Source organism: Poromitra crassiceps (assembly GCF_964638095.1).
Source record: "Poromitra crassiceps genome assembly, chromosome: 8".
In the NCBI taxonomy this organism is placed as follows: domain Eukaryota; kingdom Metazoa; phylum Chordata; class Actinopteri; order Beryciformes; family Melamphaidae; genus Poromitra; species Poromitra crassiceps.
The window spans coordinates 16,486,347-16,504,275 of NC_139629.1; the positions used below are offsets into that span (position 1 = coordinate 16,486,347).

The following is a 17,929-nucleotide window of genomic DNA, read 5'->3' on the forward strand; positions in this document are numbered from 1 at the left end:
CACAGTTTTTAAAATGAGTGAGTGTCTGCTCTAGCCGGCTTGACTCTGTTTACATTTTAAAAACTGCGACAGTTCACACAACTTTAACAAGACATGCATATATTATACATCAAACTCTCGTGCTATTTCTGCTCTCACTCAGAATGTCAAAATATAAGCGATGTGATGTATAGTTTTTGAGATATTAACGTTTGTTTGGCACAACTCATACTATTAACTGCCGTGGGGTTCTGCATTTCTGGGTGACAGGTGACGTCACGCTGATTCGTCATATAATGAACTAAAAAAATTAACAAAGTATAATTATAAAATAAAAACAATAATAATTGAAACAAAGTAGATAGGCCTACTTTATTTCAGTTTTAACGGGAATGGATACAATTGCTACAACACAACACAGAGCAGATGGTCAGGCAGAAGCTGCTTGATTAGCTTCCTCCTGTAGAAGGCCAGCAGATGGCAGTGATGCAACACAATGTGGATGCCAGCTGCGGTTAAACACCAAAGAAGAAAAACAACAACAACCCGGAAGTGAACTGTCACCTTCATATTGTTTTGCTCACGGGTCACGACCGGATAAAAACAACAAATTCCGCTTTTAGATGCCGTTTTCCCGCAAAAGGCTGACTCGACAAGCATGATGTGGATGTTGTTTTGACGCTGAGGCGTGTGGAATTGAACACACCGCAGGTTACTGCTAACAGTCTCTGTCCCCGGCCTAACCTCACCCTTCCCCGGGCTGTGATGTCTTCCAGGCGGCCAGACAGCTTCGACGGGCTGGGGTACCGGGGCCGGTCTCAGGACGAGTACGGGCCCGGGTACGGAGCGTCGTTCCCGGCTAGCAGGCCTCTGGGCAGCTCGGCTGAGCTCCAGCAGCTCCGGGTCACCACGCCGCCCGACATCCCCGGCAGCCGCAACCTGTACACGGCAGAGAGCCCGCTGTCTGCCTGCAGCCTGCCCGGAGGAGAGGAGCCCAGATCCGGCCTGCCACCTAAAGGTAACAAGAGGGGACGGAGCTTAGCTAACGGTTGAATGGGAAGTCGGCAGCAGGGATGCTAACTAGTCACCTGTTAGGTGACAGTCACCTTTTTCAGCCCTCTGAGTGGGTGCCTGCCCTGGGATATACAGTATCTGTCACGCTTTTCACTATAGTCAGGCGGCTCAGCGCTTGATTTGAGTTGGATGTGTGTGTGTGTGTGGTGGGGGTTGGGGGTTTGGCTGTCTTTAGGGGTGGGGCGTCAAAAGTTGAACCCATGACTGGTTGTCATCATCAAGAGTCCAGCCCCAACCCTCTGGGGAAGGTGTGTGTGCCTGATATCCAACTCACTTTACATGCTGCAATAGTGCATCCTGGGTTGGGGGTATTTTCTCCATTGTCTTCCCCTTCTGGCAAAATAGCTCCTTTCTAGCTTCATCCACATGTTCCAGGTCACTGGTCTTGCCATACATGATAACGGCGAAGCGTTCCAGAAGTTGGAAATGTTGAGCCTAGAGATTTTCCACCCAGGTTTTCGTACATGGCACCTTGGGCCCTAGAGGGTCCAAGGTCCATCCACCATGATCTCTCCAAATCGTGTGGGAAACACTGCGGTGTGCATGCGTGAGTGAGTGAGTGAGCATGTTACTGTTATAAGTTTAAATCAATCTTGCCTTGGGTTAGTCACTCAATTCATTCTCTTGAGCTTTATTCCCTCTCGGCCTATCTGAATTATGTTACATTGATAGGATACAATGGCAATCTAACACTGTTTAGTTTTGCAATCTCAAGCTCAATGTAAGTGTTAGTTAAAGGTGTGTCGCTGATGTAACCGGTTACAGCTCGAAGTGGGGTTGAGGTCTTAAAATATCTTGGAACGGTCTTGGAAAAAAAAGTCTTGTATTGAAGTATTGAATTTAACTTCAGGATTGCTGCATATACCCTGCGTTAGCTAGCATAGAATAGGAAGGAAATATATGGAACAGGCTAGTTAATGGCTAGTTACTTTGGATGCTGATGATATCTGTATTATTATCGCATTTGGGCAGTGGTGGCCTAAAGGAGAGAGAAGCAAGCTTGAGACCAGAGAAGGCCATGGGTTCAATCCTCCGGTGGGACCGGTGTTGGTTGGTTTCTACGCCAACTGGTTCCAGCAGCAGATTCGTCACACATTTACAATAGGGATTGACTGATATCTTTTTTCAGTGCCGATACCAGTACCAATTATCGGTAATCAAGGCCCAATACCATTTCTTATTTTCATCCCTACTCCTCGTTTTTGAGTGGCCCTCGCTTTGACGCCAAGTTTTCTTCCCCTCCCCCTTTTCATTTGGCAAAGTGCAAAGCATACATATAATAGCCAGCCACATAGGCTCCTTATGTGCTGGCTTATGTCCCATGACGCTAGAGCTGCAACGATTAATCGATTAGTCGATCGACAGAAAATTAATCGACAACTATTTTGATAATCGATTAATCGTTTTGAGTACAATTTTAAGAGAAAAGGTCTAAATTCTCTGATTCCAGCTTCGTAAATGTGAATATTTTCTGGTTTCTTTACTCCTGTATGACAGTAAACTGATATTATCTTTGAGTTGTGGACAAAACAAGACATTTGAGGGCGTCATCTTGGGCTTTGGGAAACACTGATTGTCATTTGCCACCATTTTCTGTCATTTCATAGACCAAACAACTAATCGATTAATCGAGAAAAGAATCGACAGATTAATCGATTATGAAAATAATCGTTAGTTGCAGCCCTACATGACGCAAGGGGTCAATGAGGAATCAGCCAGGGAAAGTCACCTGCCGCCCCCAACCTCATTGAGGTAGGCCAGAAACGGGTCCCAAATAGTTAGAAACTTTTTAAGTGAGTTGGTTCTCAGAGATCTCAGTCTCTCCAGCCTTATAACACAGATCATGTCCGTCAATCACAATTGGAAAGAAGGTGAAAGGGGACCTCCATTCTTTCAGAATGAGGTTTTTTTGCAACAGTTGTCCCCAGTGTCAGAGACTGTTGCACAGCTGTAGAGAAGCCCAGAGAGGTCTCCGAGCAGCCGAATAGTGCAGACTGTGAGCAACTTTAAATTGGATGAACTGGTGTCTACTATTAACTGAGCAGAGTTGTATCACAGTCATGCTCCAATCCCATATAATGTCAGGTAAGTCAATGCCACGTTCCCCCTGCCAAGCTTCTCTAATCCTCTCAGTAGAGGCCATGGTGCGGTTATTAAACAGACATACAAATCTAGAAATAAAATGCTTGGAGCCAGGAGGGCCCAGCAAAACATCAAAAAAGGCATGTTCATATGGGAGCGCTTCAAAGGTATGAATCCTGGATCGAACATAATGTCTGATTTGCAGGTATCTGAGCCAGTGCATGCTGGGCAGGTCAAACCTCTTCAGTAGATCAAAGGATGCAAAATGACCATCTATGTAATGTATAGATATCTGATAGAAACCAGACCCTTCTCACCCCAGGCATGGAAATGTTTGTCTGACCGTGGATGCAAAAAAGAGTGATCAAAACAAATTGGTGTGTGGGCAGAAACATCTGGTAGACTCAAAACATTCCTAACTTGATTTAGAATTCTGACAGTTTCTCACAACAAAACCTAAATTTCTTCTGGCTTATATAAATAACAGGGCTGGCAGAGAACAGTTGGCAACAGAGCTGGCCTCCATTTTCAGCCACAGCGGGGCCTGGAGTCCCTTGCCGCCAAAACATTAAAGCCCTAACATTGGCAGCCCAGTAGTAGTGCCTAAACACTGGTAAGGCCAGCCCTACTTCCTTTTCCAGCTGAATTTTTGAAATTCTATGGTTCTTATATAGTTCCAGATGTAGGACAAAATTATGGAGTCAATTTCTTTGAAAAAAGCAGATGTAAGAAAGATGGGATCTTATCTTATCTTGACTGTTATTGTCTTGCAGTTTAAACAAAGCTATTTAGTATTTATTTAAAAATTGTATTGATTAGCATTTGTTGTATTTGTGTATTTTTTATTTGCGAATATATTAACGCAGATTATTTTGTTGTCTATTAATTAGCATATTTATTTTTGCATATATTTTATGATGTAACATATTTAAATGTTTTGATTTCAGAACAGCTGAATCGTTTGGCTGGCTTCGGCATCGGATTCGCCAGGTACAATATGTTTATATGATTTTATTATATTTCAATAATTTAATTATTTTAACAGTTTACATTACAATTTCTGTATGAATTTTTCATATTTATGGGGCCACTAGGGGCACAATGAGCAACTGACGTGTTTTCCCACCGCTCCCGTTAATATGTGAATAATTTAGCAATTTTTGCAGATTATTGTTTTATTTTTTGATTTACTAGCAATCTCATGCGCTCGATTCCTAGGCTCGCGGCCTCGCCCGCCCTGCAGCTCGCCCACTGCGCGTCACATACGCAGCTCGCCCACTGCGCGTCACATACGCAGCTCGCCCACTGCGCGTCACATACGCAGCTCGCCCACTGCGCGTCACATACGCAGCTCGCCCACTGCGCGTCACATACGCAGTTCGCCCACTGCGCGTCACATACGCAGCTCGGCCCTCATTAATCACATCATCACTGATGACATCACATCATTATTTCGGTTCAATTTGCTTAACTGGAAACAAACGTTTTTGCCCCCCTACAATCATAGAGACTTACTAGGCTGCCTTAAACTGGAGAAACTTAAATTCAGTTCTTGTGGAAAACCTGAAGGTTTCCATGCGACCTCGTCTCCATTTGGTGCTATTTTGAATGTGAATGCTCTCCCCTCCCTCCCCCATTCTACACTCTCCCACTTCTGCTACCCGACACATACCTACAGTCCTACAGTCATATATAACTCTGAATGTGATGTGATGTCAATTTCATATCATAGTACCGGTAGTAAATTCTATTATTCACAAAATAAAATAAAAATGGTGGAAGCTTTGCTTTAGGAATCTTTCTGGAAGTCTTGGTAATTGTTATGAATGAAAAATTAAATAAGCAACTTCTGACAAGGTCATAATTATTGTTAGGTTTTTATTTAATTATTTATTTAATCTTTACAAACCATTTCATGAATGATAATTGATTTTCTTTTTCAGTCTCTTCACGGAGAATGTGCTCGCTCACCCATGCATCGTTTTCCGCCGCCAGTGCCAGGTATCAACTTTCCTCTTAATTCTTCATGAGCTGTTTTGGAGGAGGGGAACTGGGGGGAATATCATGATCCTCCTACACGCTACGTCCTGCCGGTGAAGCTCCACATGTATCTGGCCAGCAAGGCCAGCAGCTCTATTATAGAGCTGCTGGCCTTGCTGGTCGCAGCTTTTTTTTATAGACTATAAATAAGTCACCCTGCTGGTTGGCCGGTCCACAAAACGTTAACCATGCTTCAGCGGGCACAGTTCTCACACTAGGAGTTTGAAATTTGGCATGGAGGTCAAGTGTGTGTGTGAAGGTGTGTGTTTGTGTTCATGCCAATTGGCTAAAAGCTGGGCGGGGATTTCACAATGGAGTGGATGACATCACAATGCAGTGGATGATGTCGCACTGCATTTCAGAAATTCGCATATCTGGTCGCAGCTATTGCGATTTTTTATTTTTTATTTTTTTTTAAACATGTATTTATTGAGTTTTGGTTTTAACAATTTACAAAGACACATAACAAAACATAAAATAGTCACACTGATGTAAACCCCCCGCCCCAACGAAAATAAACGGGGTTATGACATTACATACAGTATAGGCCATATTGGGCAACATATTAGCATTAGCATAATCATTTTTTACCTGTGTAAAACATGTTTGTGTTGATTATTTAAATGATGCGAAATACTGCGTTCTGATTGGATGATTGCAGGTGAACCTCCAAGCTCAGTGTTTCCACCTGTCTCCCTTCAGTGCCGTCGCCGTCATGTATGCCATCGCCAAGGCCCAGGTAACGTCTGTCAACAAAAACAAACAAACAATACATTTGTGTGTATGAAATATAAAGACTCCGATAATGTTTATAAATAATCTTCTCAAATATGGATTTGTTTTAATATGACAAATATTTAGGACAAACACTTTAGTTAAAAGTCAGTGCCCAAATGCCCAACAATTGTTATGAAGCGATCAAGGAGCGATCCTTTGGTTAAAATTGAATGCACATAAGGTATGACTAAATAAATAAATACATTCTGTATATTTATACTATGTATAGCAGTCGGAAAGTTGCTTAACCTAATAGGAAAAAAACGGATGTGAATATAATGTATACCGGTAATCTATAGTCTCTGGGATGATGCTAATGGTGCATAGCATTTTCCATTCACATGCATGCAAAATGGTTAGCATTTCTCTGTCTGTATTTGTGTCACCAGGGTCCTAAAGCCCTGTGGAAGGGCATGGGCAGCACGTTCATTGTCCACGGCATCTCGCTGGGCACGGAGGGCATCATCAGCGAGATAACTCCATTGCCACGGTAACCACTACCGCTACTGCGAGTACTATGACTTCTGCTGATAGTACAGGTACTACTGTCTTAGTATTATGACTTCTGCTGGTGCTCCAGGTACTACTGTGAGTACTATGACTTCTGCTGGTAGTACAGGACAGGTTTGATTTGATTTGAGGATAGCACTTAAAAGCATGACTGAAAAAACTTATTTCCAAAGTGGTCCTCCATGGAAAACAAAACACTATCAGTTAGTGACGGACAAGCCCGTCTTTTATTGTCACACAGTCACACACCAACACATGCATGCGGCCACAAACACACTCATGCTGACAGTGGCCGGTGAAATTTGTCCTCTGCATTTGACCCATCCTGGCTTGTCCTTTCCTCCGGGGGGCAGGCCAGGAGCAGTGGTCGCTTTTTCTTTCCAGCGCCCGGGGACCAACTTCGGATGTTGTCGTCACTGGTCGGATGACGATCTTCTGCATGTTTTTAGTGGGGGGGTTATGTACGGAGGAACCCCCTGGGGAGCACGGGGAGAACATGCAAACTCCACACAGAAAGGCCCTTTCGACGAGATAACCCACCTGGGCAGTAGGCACTGAAGATATGGGGGGGACACAACTCCAGCGCCCACAACGTCCCAGGCGAGAAGCGAACTCAGGACCTTCTAGCTGTGAGGCGACAGCGCTACCGACTGCGCCACCGTGCCCCTTTTTATGTTTGTAAACAGTGATTACATATTTTACTTTACTTTACAAAAAGTAAAGTAACAAAAGTAAGTGGCGACAGTTTTCTTTTCAATGGTTGAAACCTGTCTGAGTTGTTGACAAACGACTGGGTTCTCCCTTGGTAGGGATCGAATACACAGAATCTCCCATTGACGCGCCATATTAACAGTTTGGCTTCAGAGTCTTATAAAGCCATTTTCCCACATGCGTACCGGAAAATTACCTGTAAGTCAATATCGGACATTTCCCTTCACACCTGGGTGCTCGCATGTATGAATATAGCAGCGAAATTGCCTGTATGTTGGGGGGCGGGGCGGCACTGCAGAGCGGGTGGGGAGTGACGTGTCGGCAAAACTCCGATGGTGAAATAAGTTTGCTTGTCGTGCATTTGCTTCGTCTGTGTCCCTGTCGGGCTGTGACTGAAGGAGGAGGACTGAAGGACTGGGGCAGCAGAGAGGGGAGAGGGGGAAATCAGCACGCCCACACATGAAGCTGACATACCGCTCTTATTATCACAAGATCATTTCGCAAGTTTGCTTTAATGTGCGCGAATGATTAGATTATGCCCGCTGGAACATTAAGCAACGTGTGTACACCTCGCCCATGAGAGAAGGACCGGTGTCGCGGCAAATGACTGGACCCGTTCTACACTTGTGTCCCTGATCGCGCATACCGCTCTTCTGACTGGCTCGAAACTGGTGAAATGTCCGCGATGACGGGGTCGCGCTTATACCGGAAAACAACTTTCACACATCAAGGCATTAGACCACGTTCCGGTCATTTAGCGGTAAAAAGCGCATGTGGGAAAACGGCTTAAGTGACAGCCCTAACTAGTACTCCTGGAAGTATTGGTGCTAGTAACTGAGTATTTTCTTCTTCTCTGCAGGGAACTGCCACACAGCTGGAGCCTGAAGCAGCTGGCTGGACACTTACTGCTGAAAGGGTGAAGAAGAAATATTAATTTGTCTTATCTTATCTTTTTTTTTTTTTTTCATATATATGTACGACTGGGTCATAAAACAATACTCAATATAAATCCTGGATAGAAAGCATTAAAGCTAGAGTAGGCAATTTATCTTAGAAGCACTTTTTCATATGTGTTGTAATTATCTGTATATCCTGACAGTAATCAATGAATCAAATGCTCTGACAAAAAAGGGTGAAAAATTAGCTGTCTAGCTCCTGCAGGGCTGAATCAGAATCAGAATCAGAATCAGAATCAGAAAGACTTTAATGATCCCCGGGGGGAAATTGGGACAAGTTACAGTTGCTCGTTCACATAACACACATAGCATAAAATAAAATACAGTAATGCGATAGTAAAATAAGCAGAATAAGAAGAAAGAACACAACATAGCATGGAATAAACAGTATAAACAGTATAAATAGTAAACAGTATTAAATGCGGTAGGAGCAAAATAGTGGAGTACGTCTAAGTAAGCAAATACGTAGAGTACCGGTAAGTATACCTTACGTGCCAATTGTCTTTATTGCACACTGAACTTATATTATTATTCGGCTTGCCCCCTACGTTAAACGTGGCTCAGCCAGGCACTTTTTCCAGTTAGCCTATCTTTATTGCACACTGAACTTATATTATTCGGCTTGCCCTATACGTTACACGTGGCTCAGCCAGGCACTTTTCCAGTTAGCCTATCGGCTGGCTCAGTCTCAGGGAGACTGAGCGTCTCCGAGGTGCTCTTTTAAGAGAGGCATTAAATAGACCAATGGCCACAGGCAGGAATGGAATTGGAATTGGAATTGGAAATAAGCTCATCCAATCATTGCATATTCTGACCGAATGCAATGATTGGCCAAGCTACCCGCCTGTCTACTGACGTACCCAACGTGCACTCTCTGGCTCTGTGTGTGACGTCATCCTCAGTTCTTCCTGTATGCATCTTTCACAACAGCGCCGAAGCTAACATTACAAGCCCAGCAGTTTGCTAGATTTGGACCGAAAGGTCACTAGCTGTGTTGTTTTGCTATATCATTGTTTTATCTTGTGATGTGACTGACCTATTTCGGTAGTACTAGTAAGTGGGAACTGCATAAACAATGATGTTTAGTATATCTGCAGGCATTGTGTTAGCATGTAGCATATTTACACCTAAACACATCAGCAAAGCAACGTTAGCATTAGAGATGCACTGATATATTGGCCGCATATCGGTATCGGCCGATATTGCCTTTGTTGACTGCAATTGGTCATCGGCAAAAAAGGCCAATGTTCACCGATTGCAGTCCCCGATATTTAGAACATGGCTCGAAAAGCCGCGGCCTGCGAGACAATTAACTGCAGCACATGCAGACTTCACCCCTTTTCTCTCCCTCTCCAGTCCCCCCACACACACACGAGACTCTTTCTCTCTCTCTCTCTCTCTCTCTCTCTCTGTCAGGCAGGCAGGCAGGCAGTAGCGCTTACCTTCTCTGTGTAGGCTAACGTTATTTCCCAAACTATGATCCTGTTCTTTCCAGCACTCTTTTGTCTTGCTGCCTTCAGCCTCTGGTGGGAAAAAAATAGCTCTCCTTGCTCAGCCTGTCAACATGTCGGAGGCGGGACTTGTGACCTATACTGGGACCGGCCACCAGGGAGGCGATCTAGATGTTTTCGCTTCACTTTTAGAAAGCTCATATCCTGTCCATTCCATTTCCAGTCAATGGGGGGAACTAGTTGTAGCAATCTAGTCTCATTCTAACTCTCTCTCTCTCTAACTCTCTCTCTCTCTCTCTCTCTCTCTCCATTCATTGTGTATGTCGTTTGGCCGCAGCCTGACTGCCATCATCGTTCTGCCCTTTTACTGCGCCAGTCTGATCGAAACAGTGCAGGTGAGAAATATGATCATATGGTTTAATTTAATTTAATCATAAATTCTGTTTTGGAAGCGTTCTCTTGGGTGTTTAGCATTTCTAGGCTTAGTTTTTAGGCTTATCAGCAGAAATGGTTCATGGTTTAAAAAATATTTTCAATGTTAGTGTTTATCTAAATTATGACTAATTATAAAACAGAAAATATTTTATAAAATGTTTAATGTTTTTTAATCTCGCTACGCGCGCTTGATTCCTAGAGTGCAGACTCTGGAGATGATGCACCATGGCTGCAGCTATGGAAATCGCCCGCTCCGCGGGCTCTCAAAATCATGACTGACAGACAGACACACGCCACCCACTCACCTAGGCGCCATCGTGCAACTGTGCGCCATCGGCTCATACTACAACACAGTTGCTCGAGTGACATCACAACTGAGTGACATCAAAGCAGACACCGCCCACCCACCTAAGCACCATCGTGCAACTGTGCCCAATTGGCTCATACTACATCACAGTTGCTCGAGTGACATCACACTGATGACATCACTGATGCCATCACAGTTTCTCAAGTGACAGCACATCACTGATGACATCACTTCCGTCACAAATCGTGACTGACACAGACAGACACCACTTACCCAATTTAAGATTTGTATTGATTTATTTTCAGAAATGTCTTAGATTTATTCATCATTTCATATATTTCTGTTATTTAGGAAATGTTTATTTAATTTTTAAAGGAAGAACCCTTGTACCCTAGGCTTGATCATTTTACTTTGAAGGACATCAATTGTCCTGTAATAAGAGGAGTGTGTGCAAAAATTGGAAGAAAAAATTTGGCTGTTTTGCAGTTTGAGTTTCTGATGATATCTAAACAATGCTATTGCACTTTGCAATCCATGTAAGGTTTCTGAGAGGGGAAAAGTCTGACCCTCTGCAACGCTCCTGTGTGCCTGGACGTAACCACACTGACCTGATTTAATTACGCACAATTGATTGCAATACGGACATGCCATAGTTTTTCCACTTGCCGAACAAAAAAACTATTGAACTAACTAATTGAATGTAGGCCAGAAATAATATTCAACCACATCATCATAGAGATATGTAGCAGTACAGGCCATAGAGGTAAGCAACATGCATGTTATTATTGTAGTATTTAGGCCTATCTATCAGAGGCTTATTAAGCCTTGCAGTCTCGGGCCCTTGCAGACTTGGCGTGATGACATTGAACACGTCACGGTATGACTGAAGTCCACCAGGGCTCAGTCCACAAAGAAGTTAGACATTTGGATTGGGCCGAGTCCTATGAAGTCCCAAATTAACAGAATTTTCTTTTGCTCCTTCCTTGTGACAGAGTGACATCATCCGTGACCCGGTCCCAGCCGCGCCCCTCTCCTCTCTATTGGACTGTGTGCTAGAAGGCTCTACCCGCCTGCTGGGCCTGGGCGTTCCTCACAGCAAGAGGCTCCTCCCCCTCTCCTCACTGCTCCTTCCTGCCTTCACTCACGCCGTGGTCCGCACAGCCGTGCAGGCGCTCCTCCGGCGAATCACCTCGTTCCTCAAGCCCAAACAGGAAGTGGAATCTAAAATCGAGGCTTTTTTCCCCGAGCTGTGGACGGAGTGGGCGGGGTCTCTGGTTGCCGATGTGCTGGTGTTCCCTCTGGAGACGGCTCTTCACCGCCTGGCCGTGCAGGGCACACGCACCATCATCGACGGCACGGACGGAGACGGCATCGGGGATGTCGTGTTTCCTGTCAACAGTCAGTACGAGGGCTTCTTTGACTGCTGGCGTGCCATTGGTGGGGAGGGAGGAGGGACAGGGTTTTACCGGGGCTTGGGGGCGGTGGTGCTGCAGTATGCCATGCAGGCTACGGTGCTGCTGGCAGCCAGGGCGGGACTTAGAGCACTGGAGGGGCGGGGCTAAGAGAGAGAGGGGAGGGTATTAGATTGCTGGAGGGCAGGGCTAAGAGAGAGAGGGCAGGAGTTTAGAGCACTGGAGGAGCAGGGCCAAGAGATAGAGTTCGGGGCTTCGAGCACTGGAGGGGCGGGGCTATGAGAGAGGGGATGGGCTTAGAGTCTTGGAGGGGCGGGGCTAAGAAAGAGGGGACGGGCTCACAGTGATAGAGGGGCATTGCTAAAGGAGGGGAGGGGTTAGAGAGAGCAAGTTGGTTATTTGGCTACCTGGATTCCAATTTGGCCAGTTAATTGGCTAGTAACCTAATTATTTGGCTTGTTGGCTATCTATGTAACTAATTGGCTAGGTATATGGTTACTTAGCTAGATACTTTATTAATTGGCTAGCTGGCCACCTGATTTATTAATTGGCTAGTTAATTGTTTAGTAACCTAATTAGGTGGCTTGTTGGCTTCCTGTATGACTATTTGTCTAGTAAGCTAAATATATGGCGAGCTGGCTATTTGTATGATTCTTTGTTCGTCAGTTGGCTACCCCATTTCCTGAGCAGCTACCTGGTTGGTTATGTGGCTATTTTGCTTGTTAATTGGCTAGTAAGCTGATGAGTTGGCTGGGCAGTTATTTAAGTGGCTAGGTGGCTAGTGAAATGGCTAGGAGGCTAAGTATATGGCTATCAAGTTAATGTGGTAGATAGAAAGGTGAGCTGGCTTGCTAACTAGCCAGGTGACTTGCTCTGTCTTCTACTGTCACTTCCTGTTTTTGCCTCCAATAAAAACAACAACTGTTTAGCCACAAAACCCTGCTTTTCTATTGTTGTTTTTCACATGTTGCCATGGAAACGCATTTGCATCACTTCCTGTTAGCATGAGCATTAGCATTAAACCTGTCAAAATAAGAGTCTTCTTTTGGTGTTTGTTGCTGACAGTCGTGTTGGGGTAAGAAAAAATAAACATCTGAAAAGTGTTTCATGATTGGCTGACTGGTTAAAACCATGGAAACTCGAAAATCAACTTTGTTTTGTTTTTCGCTCTTATTGGTTGTCTGCATTAAATAAAATAAAAAATAGTGGACATTGATAAACAAGGTTGCTCTGCACTTATCTGGATTTTTTTTTACAGTGTTAGAGAATTCAGAAACTAGCAGAGTGAAAAGAAGCTGTCCTATGGGCCAGTCGCTGAAATCTGACTGGATTATCAATTGAAATAAAGAAGAAACAAATTCAATTCATAGCAATTGTTTTAATACGAGTGGTGAAATGATCGTTCATTTTCATTCACTGTTTGTAAACAAGTACCCCCCTCTCCCCCCAAAAAATTAAAATTAAATATGCGTGCCCCTCCAGTCTCCCCTCCAGTCTCTTAAAGAAGTTGAATGTGGAAAGTTTTCTAAAAAGTATATGAAAGGATTATGAAATAAACTCAATTTAAATGTCATATTCAATAAAAAAATTCAAGACACGAGTGACATTTCTGTATAGCAAGGCTTGTTTCCAAATCCTATTTAATGGGATGGAAAACTATGATGTATGTGTGTTGTTGTTTTTTTCTTATTTCCTTCAACGTTTGTTGTATAAAATTATAGAAATGTGCTAACTAGAAAAATAGACGAAGGTTAAATTATTTGACAGTTTTTTTTGTTTTTTTTTGAGGTGGGGGGCAATTTCAAAACAATCTCAGAATCAAAAATTGCACTTATTTGTTTTTCTTTCTGTAATTTACTAGTAAAGATTTTTGGGGAAATTATCATTTTACATTTTGGAAGAATTGTTGGTTTGTAAAGTTTCTTCAAGCATTGAATGAAGTCAAATAAAAAAAAATACAAATAAATGTGGATAACTTACTTTTTTTGCAATAGATTTTTGTGGACCATGCACAGATAGACCCCAGGTGGTGCCCAAGCACCTGCCCTTTTGCCCTCTGAATGATAAGTGCCCTTTTTGCAAGGCACATGCATGGTCGACATTACTGTGTTTCAGAGGCTGTAGCGGACCCATTTCTAAAGCTAGAGTGAAGATACTGATATCCTCCAAAACTAGAATGCCTAATGCATCCATTGGTCCCAGTCCTCTCATGCTAGCTTGTCTGCAGGGGGCCTTAATTAATGCTCCAAAAATCGTTTTTGCATGCATTAACCTATACATTTGTTATTTTCACCTTCTATCTGGATATCTCTCCATACTGGGGAGCCTAAAAAGTATTGGAATTACATAATTTGTAAATTTGTCATTTGTATGACTGGAAAGCTGAGACTCTTGTGGATTCAATGAGCCCAATTGTATTCATGTGTGATGATGTTAGTCCCAATAGTAGCCATTTCATTGTAGTGAGACATTTTTCTAAACTTGACCCCCACTGTATAAAATGCCATATTTTTTAGTTACTACATTGTGTCTTACATGTTTCTGTAGTATGTGTGTTGAGCCTGTACTTTAGCAATAAGTTCCTACAAATATGTGGTCTTTATTGCCATAGGATTTTATGTAAATTGGAAGGAGGTGAGCACTTTAAGTGTGGTCACCCAGGGACACCACACTGTACTCCCCTCCCCCCCCTTTTTTAAATAAATTATGAGAGGGGTGCCCTTTTTTTCACTTGAACTCCTGCCCCCCAAAATGTCTGTGCACGCCACTGACAACAAAAATAATAGATAATTGAATAGTTGCTTTTAGTCATTTTTAAGCAAAAATGTAAGAAAAAAAAAACATTTTCAGCATCTTAAATGTGATGATTTATTGCCTTTGTCCAACATAATGATCAACTGAATATCTTTGGGTTTTGGACTGTAGTCAGACAAAACTTGACATTTGAAGATGTGAGCTTGGACTCACTATTTTCTGACTTTCATGAATCAAGGCAATAATCAGTAACTTAAGTGGTAGACAATGCAACATATGACAAGGGGTCCCAGGTAGACTTTGCTTTATTTTGGCATCGATCAGTCGTTGCTCCGTCACTTATAGCTGGTTCAAAATGCGGCTGCTCGACTCCTTACCGGCACCAAGAAGCGCAACCACATTACCCCAATCCTGGCCTCACTTCACTCCTGGAGGTGTCCAGGACCAGGATTAAGACCAGAGGAGACAGAGTCTTTGTGATAGCAGCCCCTAGGCTCTGGAATAGCCTCCCCCTCCATATTAGATCAGCCCAGAGCCTAGAGGCTTTTAAATCCCTGCTCAAGATGCACCTTTTCTCCCTGGCCTTCGACCTGAGTTGAGCCTGCCTCCTGGCAACTTAATTGCTGTTATTTTGGTTTATTTTATCAATTGTATTTGTTGCACTTTGTATTGCACCTTGCTTGGTAGCAGTGTATTGTTTCTATATTTTAGTGTTTTTATCTGTGAAGCACTTTGGTCGGCTGCTTGTCTTTGTAAATGTGCTCTATAAATAAAGTTGACTTGACTTTACTTATTTTAAGGGGTCACAGGCCAAAAAGGTTAGGAACCACTGCTGTGAACTATTTGCAGAGCAACTCTCTTGTTAATGTTTATCTGTTCCTTATTCTCTTCTGTGCTGGAGTTTAAGATCTTGATGGCTAACATAATCTAGCATGATATTAAACTTGTCATTCACTTATTCATATGTCTCTTCATTACCACTCAAAATCAGGTAGCTCTTTTTGGTGTGAACTGTCAAGTATATTGTTTTTCATTTGTCTGACATGTTACAGACCGTAAGAGAAATGCCAGCACACCAAATGTCTTTTCATAGGTTTTAATGACTCTTCAATCTGGGCAGCAGCAACAACGTAAATTTCAGCCAGAGGCCTTCCTCTACGCTGGAAGGCCTCTGGCTGAAAAGTTCATTGTTGATGTCATCAGTGATGATGTCATGTCTTATTTAACCATTCGACTTCCTGTGTAATTCCGTGTCACTTCTGTATACAAGGTGACCATTAAGACACAGTCAGACATTTTTCTGGGTTGATTTGTCTTACTGCCTGGTTGTGTGCCAGGATGAGACCTAGCCAACTGCAACTATGATAGGAGACTTTTGAGACTGTGTGTGTGTGTGTGTGTCCATGTGCTATCTGTGCATGTGTAACCGAGTTGAATCAGCACGGATTCCTTGTGAGTCCCGAGTGGTAGCGAGTGGATTGGTTAAACTCACTCCCCAGGTATAAAGGCATGTTAACCAGCTCCGCCAAGGGAGCTAGCTCTCTTGGTGTTGCGGTTAACATGCTGGACTCCCAAGCCGAGGGTCGGCAGTTCGAATCCACCCCTGGACAAGCCCTTAACATGGGTTGCTGCAAGTACCACCTACACAACGCCGTTACATTGGTGCCGTGACCCGGATGTCCAGTGGGTGTGGAGTGAGTTTAAGGGGGTGAGTGTAACCGAGTTGAATCAGCACGGATTCCTCGTGAGTCCCGAGTGGTAGCGAGTGGATTGGTTAAACTCACTCACTCCCCAGGTATAAAGGCATGTTAACCAGCTCCGCCAAGGGAGCTAGCTCTCTTGGTGTTGCGGTTAACATGCTGGACTCCCAAGCCGAGGGTCGGCAGTTCGAATCCACCCCTGGACAAGCCCTTAACATGGGTTGCTGCAAGTACCACCTACACAACGCCGTTACACATGCAGGCAGGCAGTGTGTGTCATAATATCCTGCCTGGGGATAATGAGAAGCAGATAGAGGAAGGAGAAGAGGCCCCAAAGTGTCACAACTCATTTACTAACAATCTCCTTTCTTTGTTACTTCTTCTCATCCACCCTTCCTCTTTTTAAATTAAACTCTTCTGCTTGAAACTCTCCTCGGTCCGTTCATACTTGCCTTTGATACCCTCTCCTTCCTTCCTCCTCTCACATTTTCTTTTGCACCACAGGTTTCAAAAATTTATTAAACATGGGTGATTTACAGCAGGGCGATGTGGGAATTTAGGACTTTAATCATGAGACAACGAGGAAAAGAGTGGAAGAGAGATACAAAGTATGGAGACAAGATAGGTGGGTTTTTTATCCTCATCTAGACTTGGACAACTATTTTGAACACCATATCACTTGTTGTGAGTGATCAGTTTCACAGGGGGCCCTGTGAAGAGGCTCTGGGTTATGGGCCCCCTGGGCTCTTGGGCCTGGGCCTGGGCCCGGTAGGCCTGTTCGGTAATACATCCCTGCTGATGGCCTGCATTTTATATAGCGCTTTTATCCAAAGCGCTTTACAATCAGTAGGTACATTCACCCATTCATACACCGATGGCGGCAGGCTACCACGCAGGGTACTGGCACACCATCAGGAGCAATTTGGGGTTCAGTATCTTGCCCAAGGATACTTCGACATGCAGACTGGAGGAGGCGGGAATCGAACAACCGACCACTTTTATCTAACCCTTTATCCAAAGCGATTATTGGACGAACTGCTCGACCTCCTGAGCCGCCCCATCCCTGCTGATGCCTGTGGGGACCCCCCTGTGAGTTATACCCCGTTCAAGACAACTCAGACCACCGGAAAAAATTGGGTTCGACCTGTAAAAAGTGAATTGAACGGTCGTCCAGGCCGGAATTACAGCTTGGGAATTCGGGTATCATCCAGAGCTCCGCTTTGTCCGAGTTGACGTCATATCCACATCAAAATGGTGACTTGTATCGTTAATGGTAATCACAGAATTATTATAAAGACGTTTGTTAATGTTTTAACAGAACATTTGATGTCTCAATTATGTCATGTTAATGTGTTTGTGTCATCTATGTTTCACTCTGATTAGAGCAATATGTGAACTTCAGCATTCGGTTAATGCTACACGTGTTTGACATCATCACTGAACTTATGACATCTTCACTGACATCACATCATTAGGTAATCAGGGAAATCACCTAATTAAAAGTCCGCTCCATCAGGTCTTTACACCCCCTGAAAGTTTCAGCCTGATCGCACGTAAAATGGCACAGCCGCAGCCGGACAAAATTCTGCTCATACGCAGGCACGAACACGGACACTTCTCAAATTATAATAAGATAGACCAAAACCGTGTTTTGCCACTCCCTGGAAAGATGTTTAATCCTGTTACAAAGTCGGGCATTTTAACATGGGGGGAATGCCTACTGTCCCCGACGCCTAGTGGC

The 17,929-nt window shown here is 43.8% G+C and overlaps 1 protein-coding gene across 1 annotated transcript; it reads left to right on the forward strand.

Annotated features, from left to right (window-relative positions):
- Nucleotides 1-568: 568 nt before the first annotated feature.
- slc25a46 (solute carrier family 25 member 46) lies at nt 569-11,884 on the forward strand (the record flags this gene model as incomplete). Its single annotated transcript, XM_083641079.1, has 8 exons — nt 569-997; nt 4,083-4,125; nt 5,079-5,136; nt 5,837-5,914; nt 6,342-6,442; nt 8,033-8,089; nt 9,918-9,975; nt 11,315-11,884. Exons 1-8 carry the CDS (start codon nt 745-747, stop codon nt 11,882-11,884), a joined length of 1,218 nt encoding a protein of 405 aa, XP_083497205.1. The 5' UTR covers nt 569-744.
- Nucleotides 11,885-17,929: the final 6,045 nt, after the last annotated feature.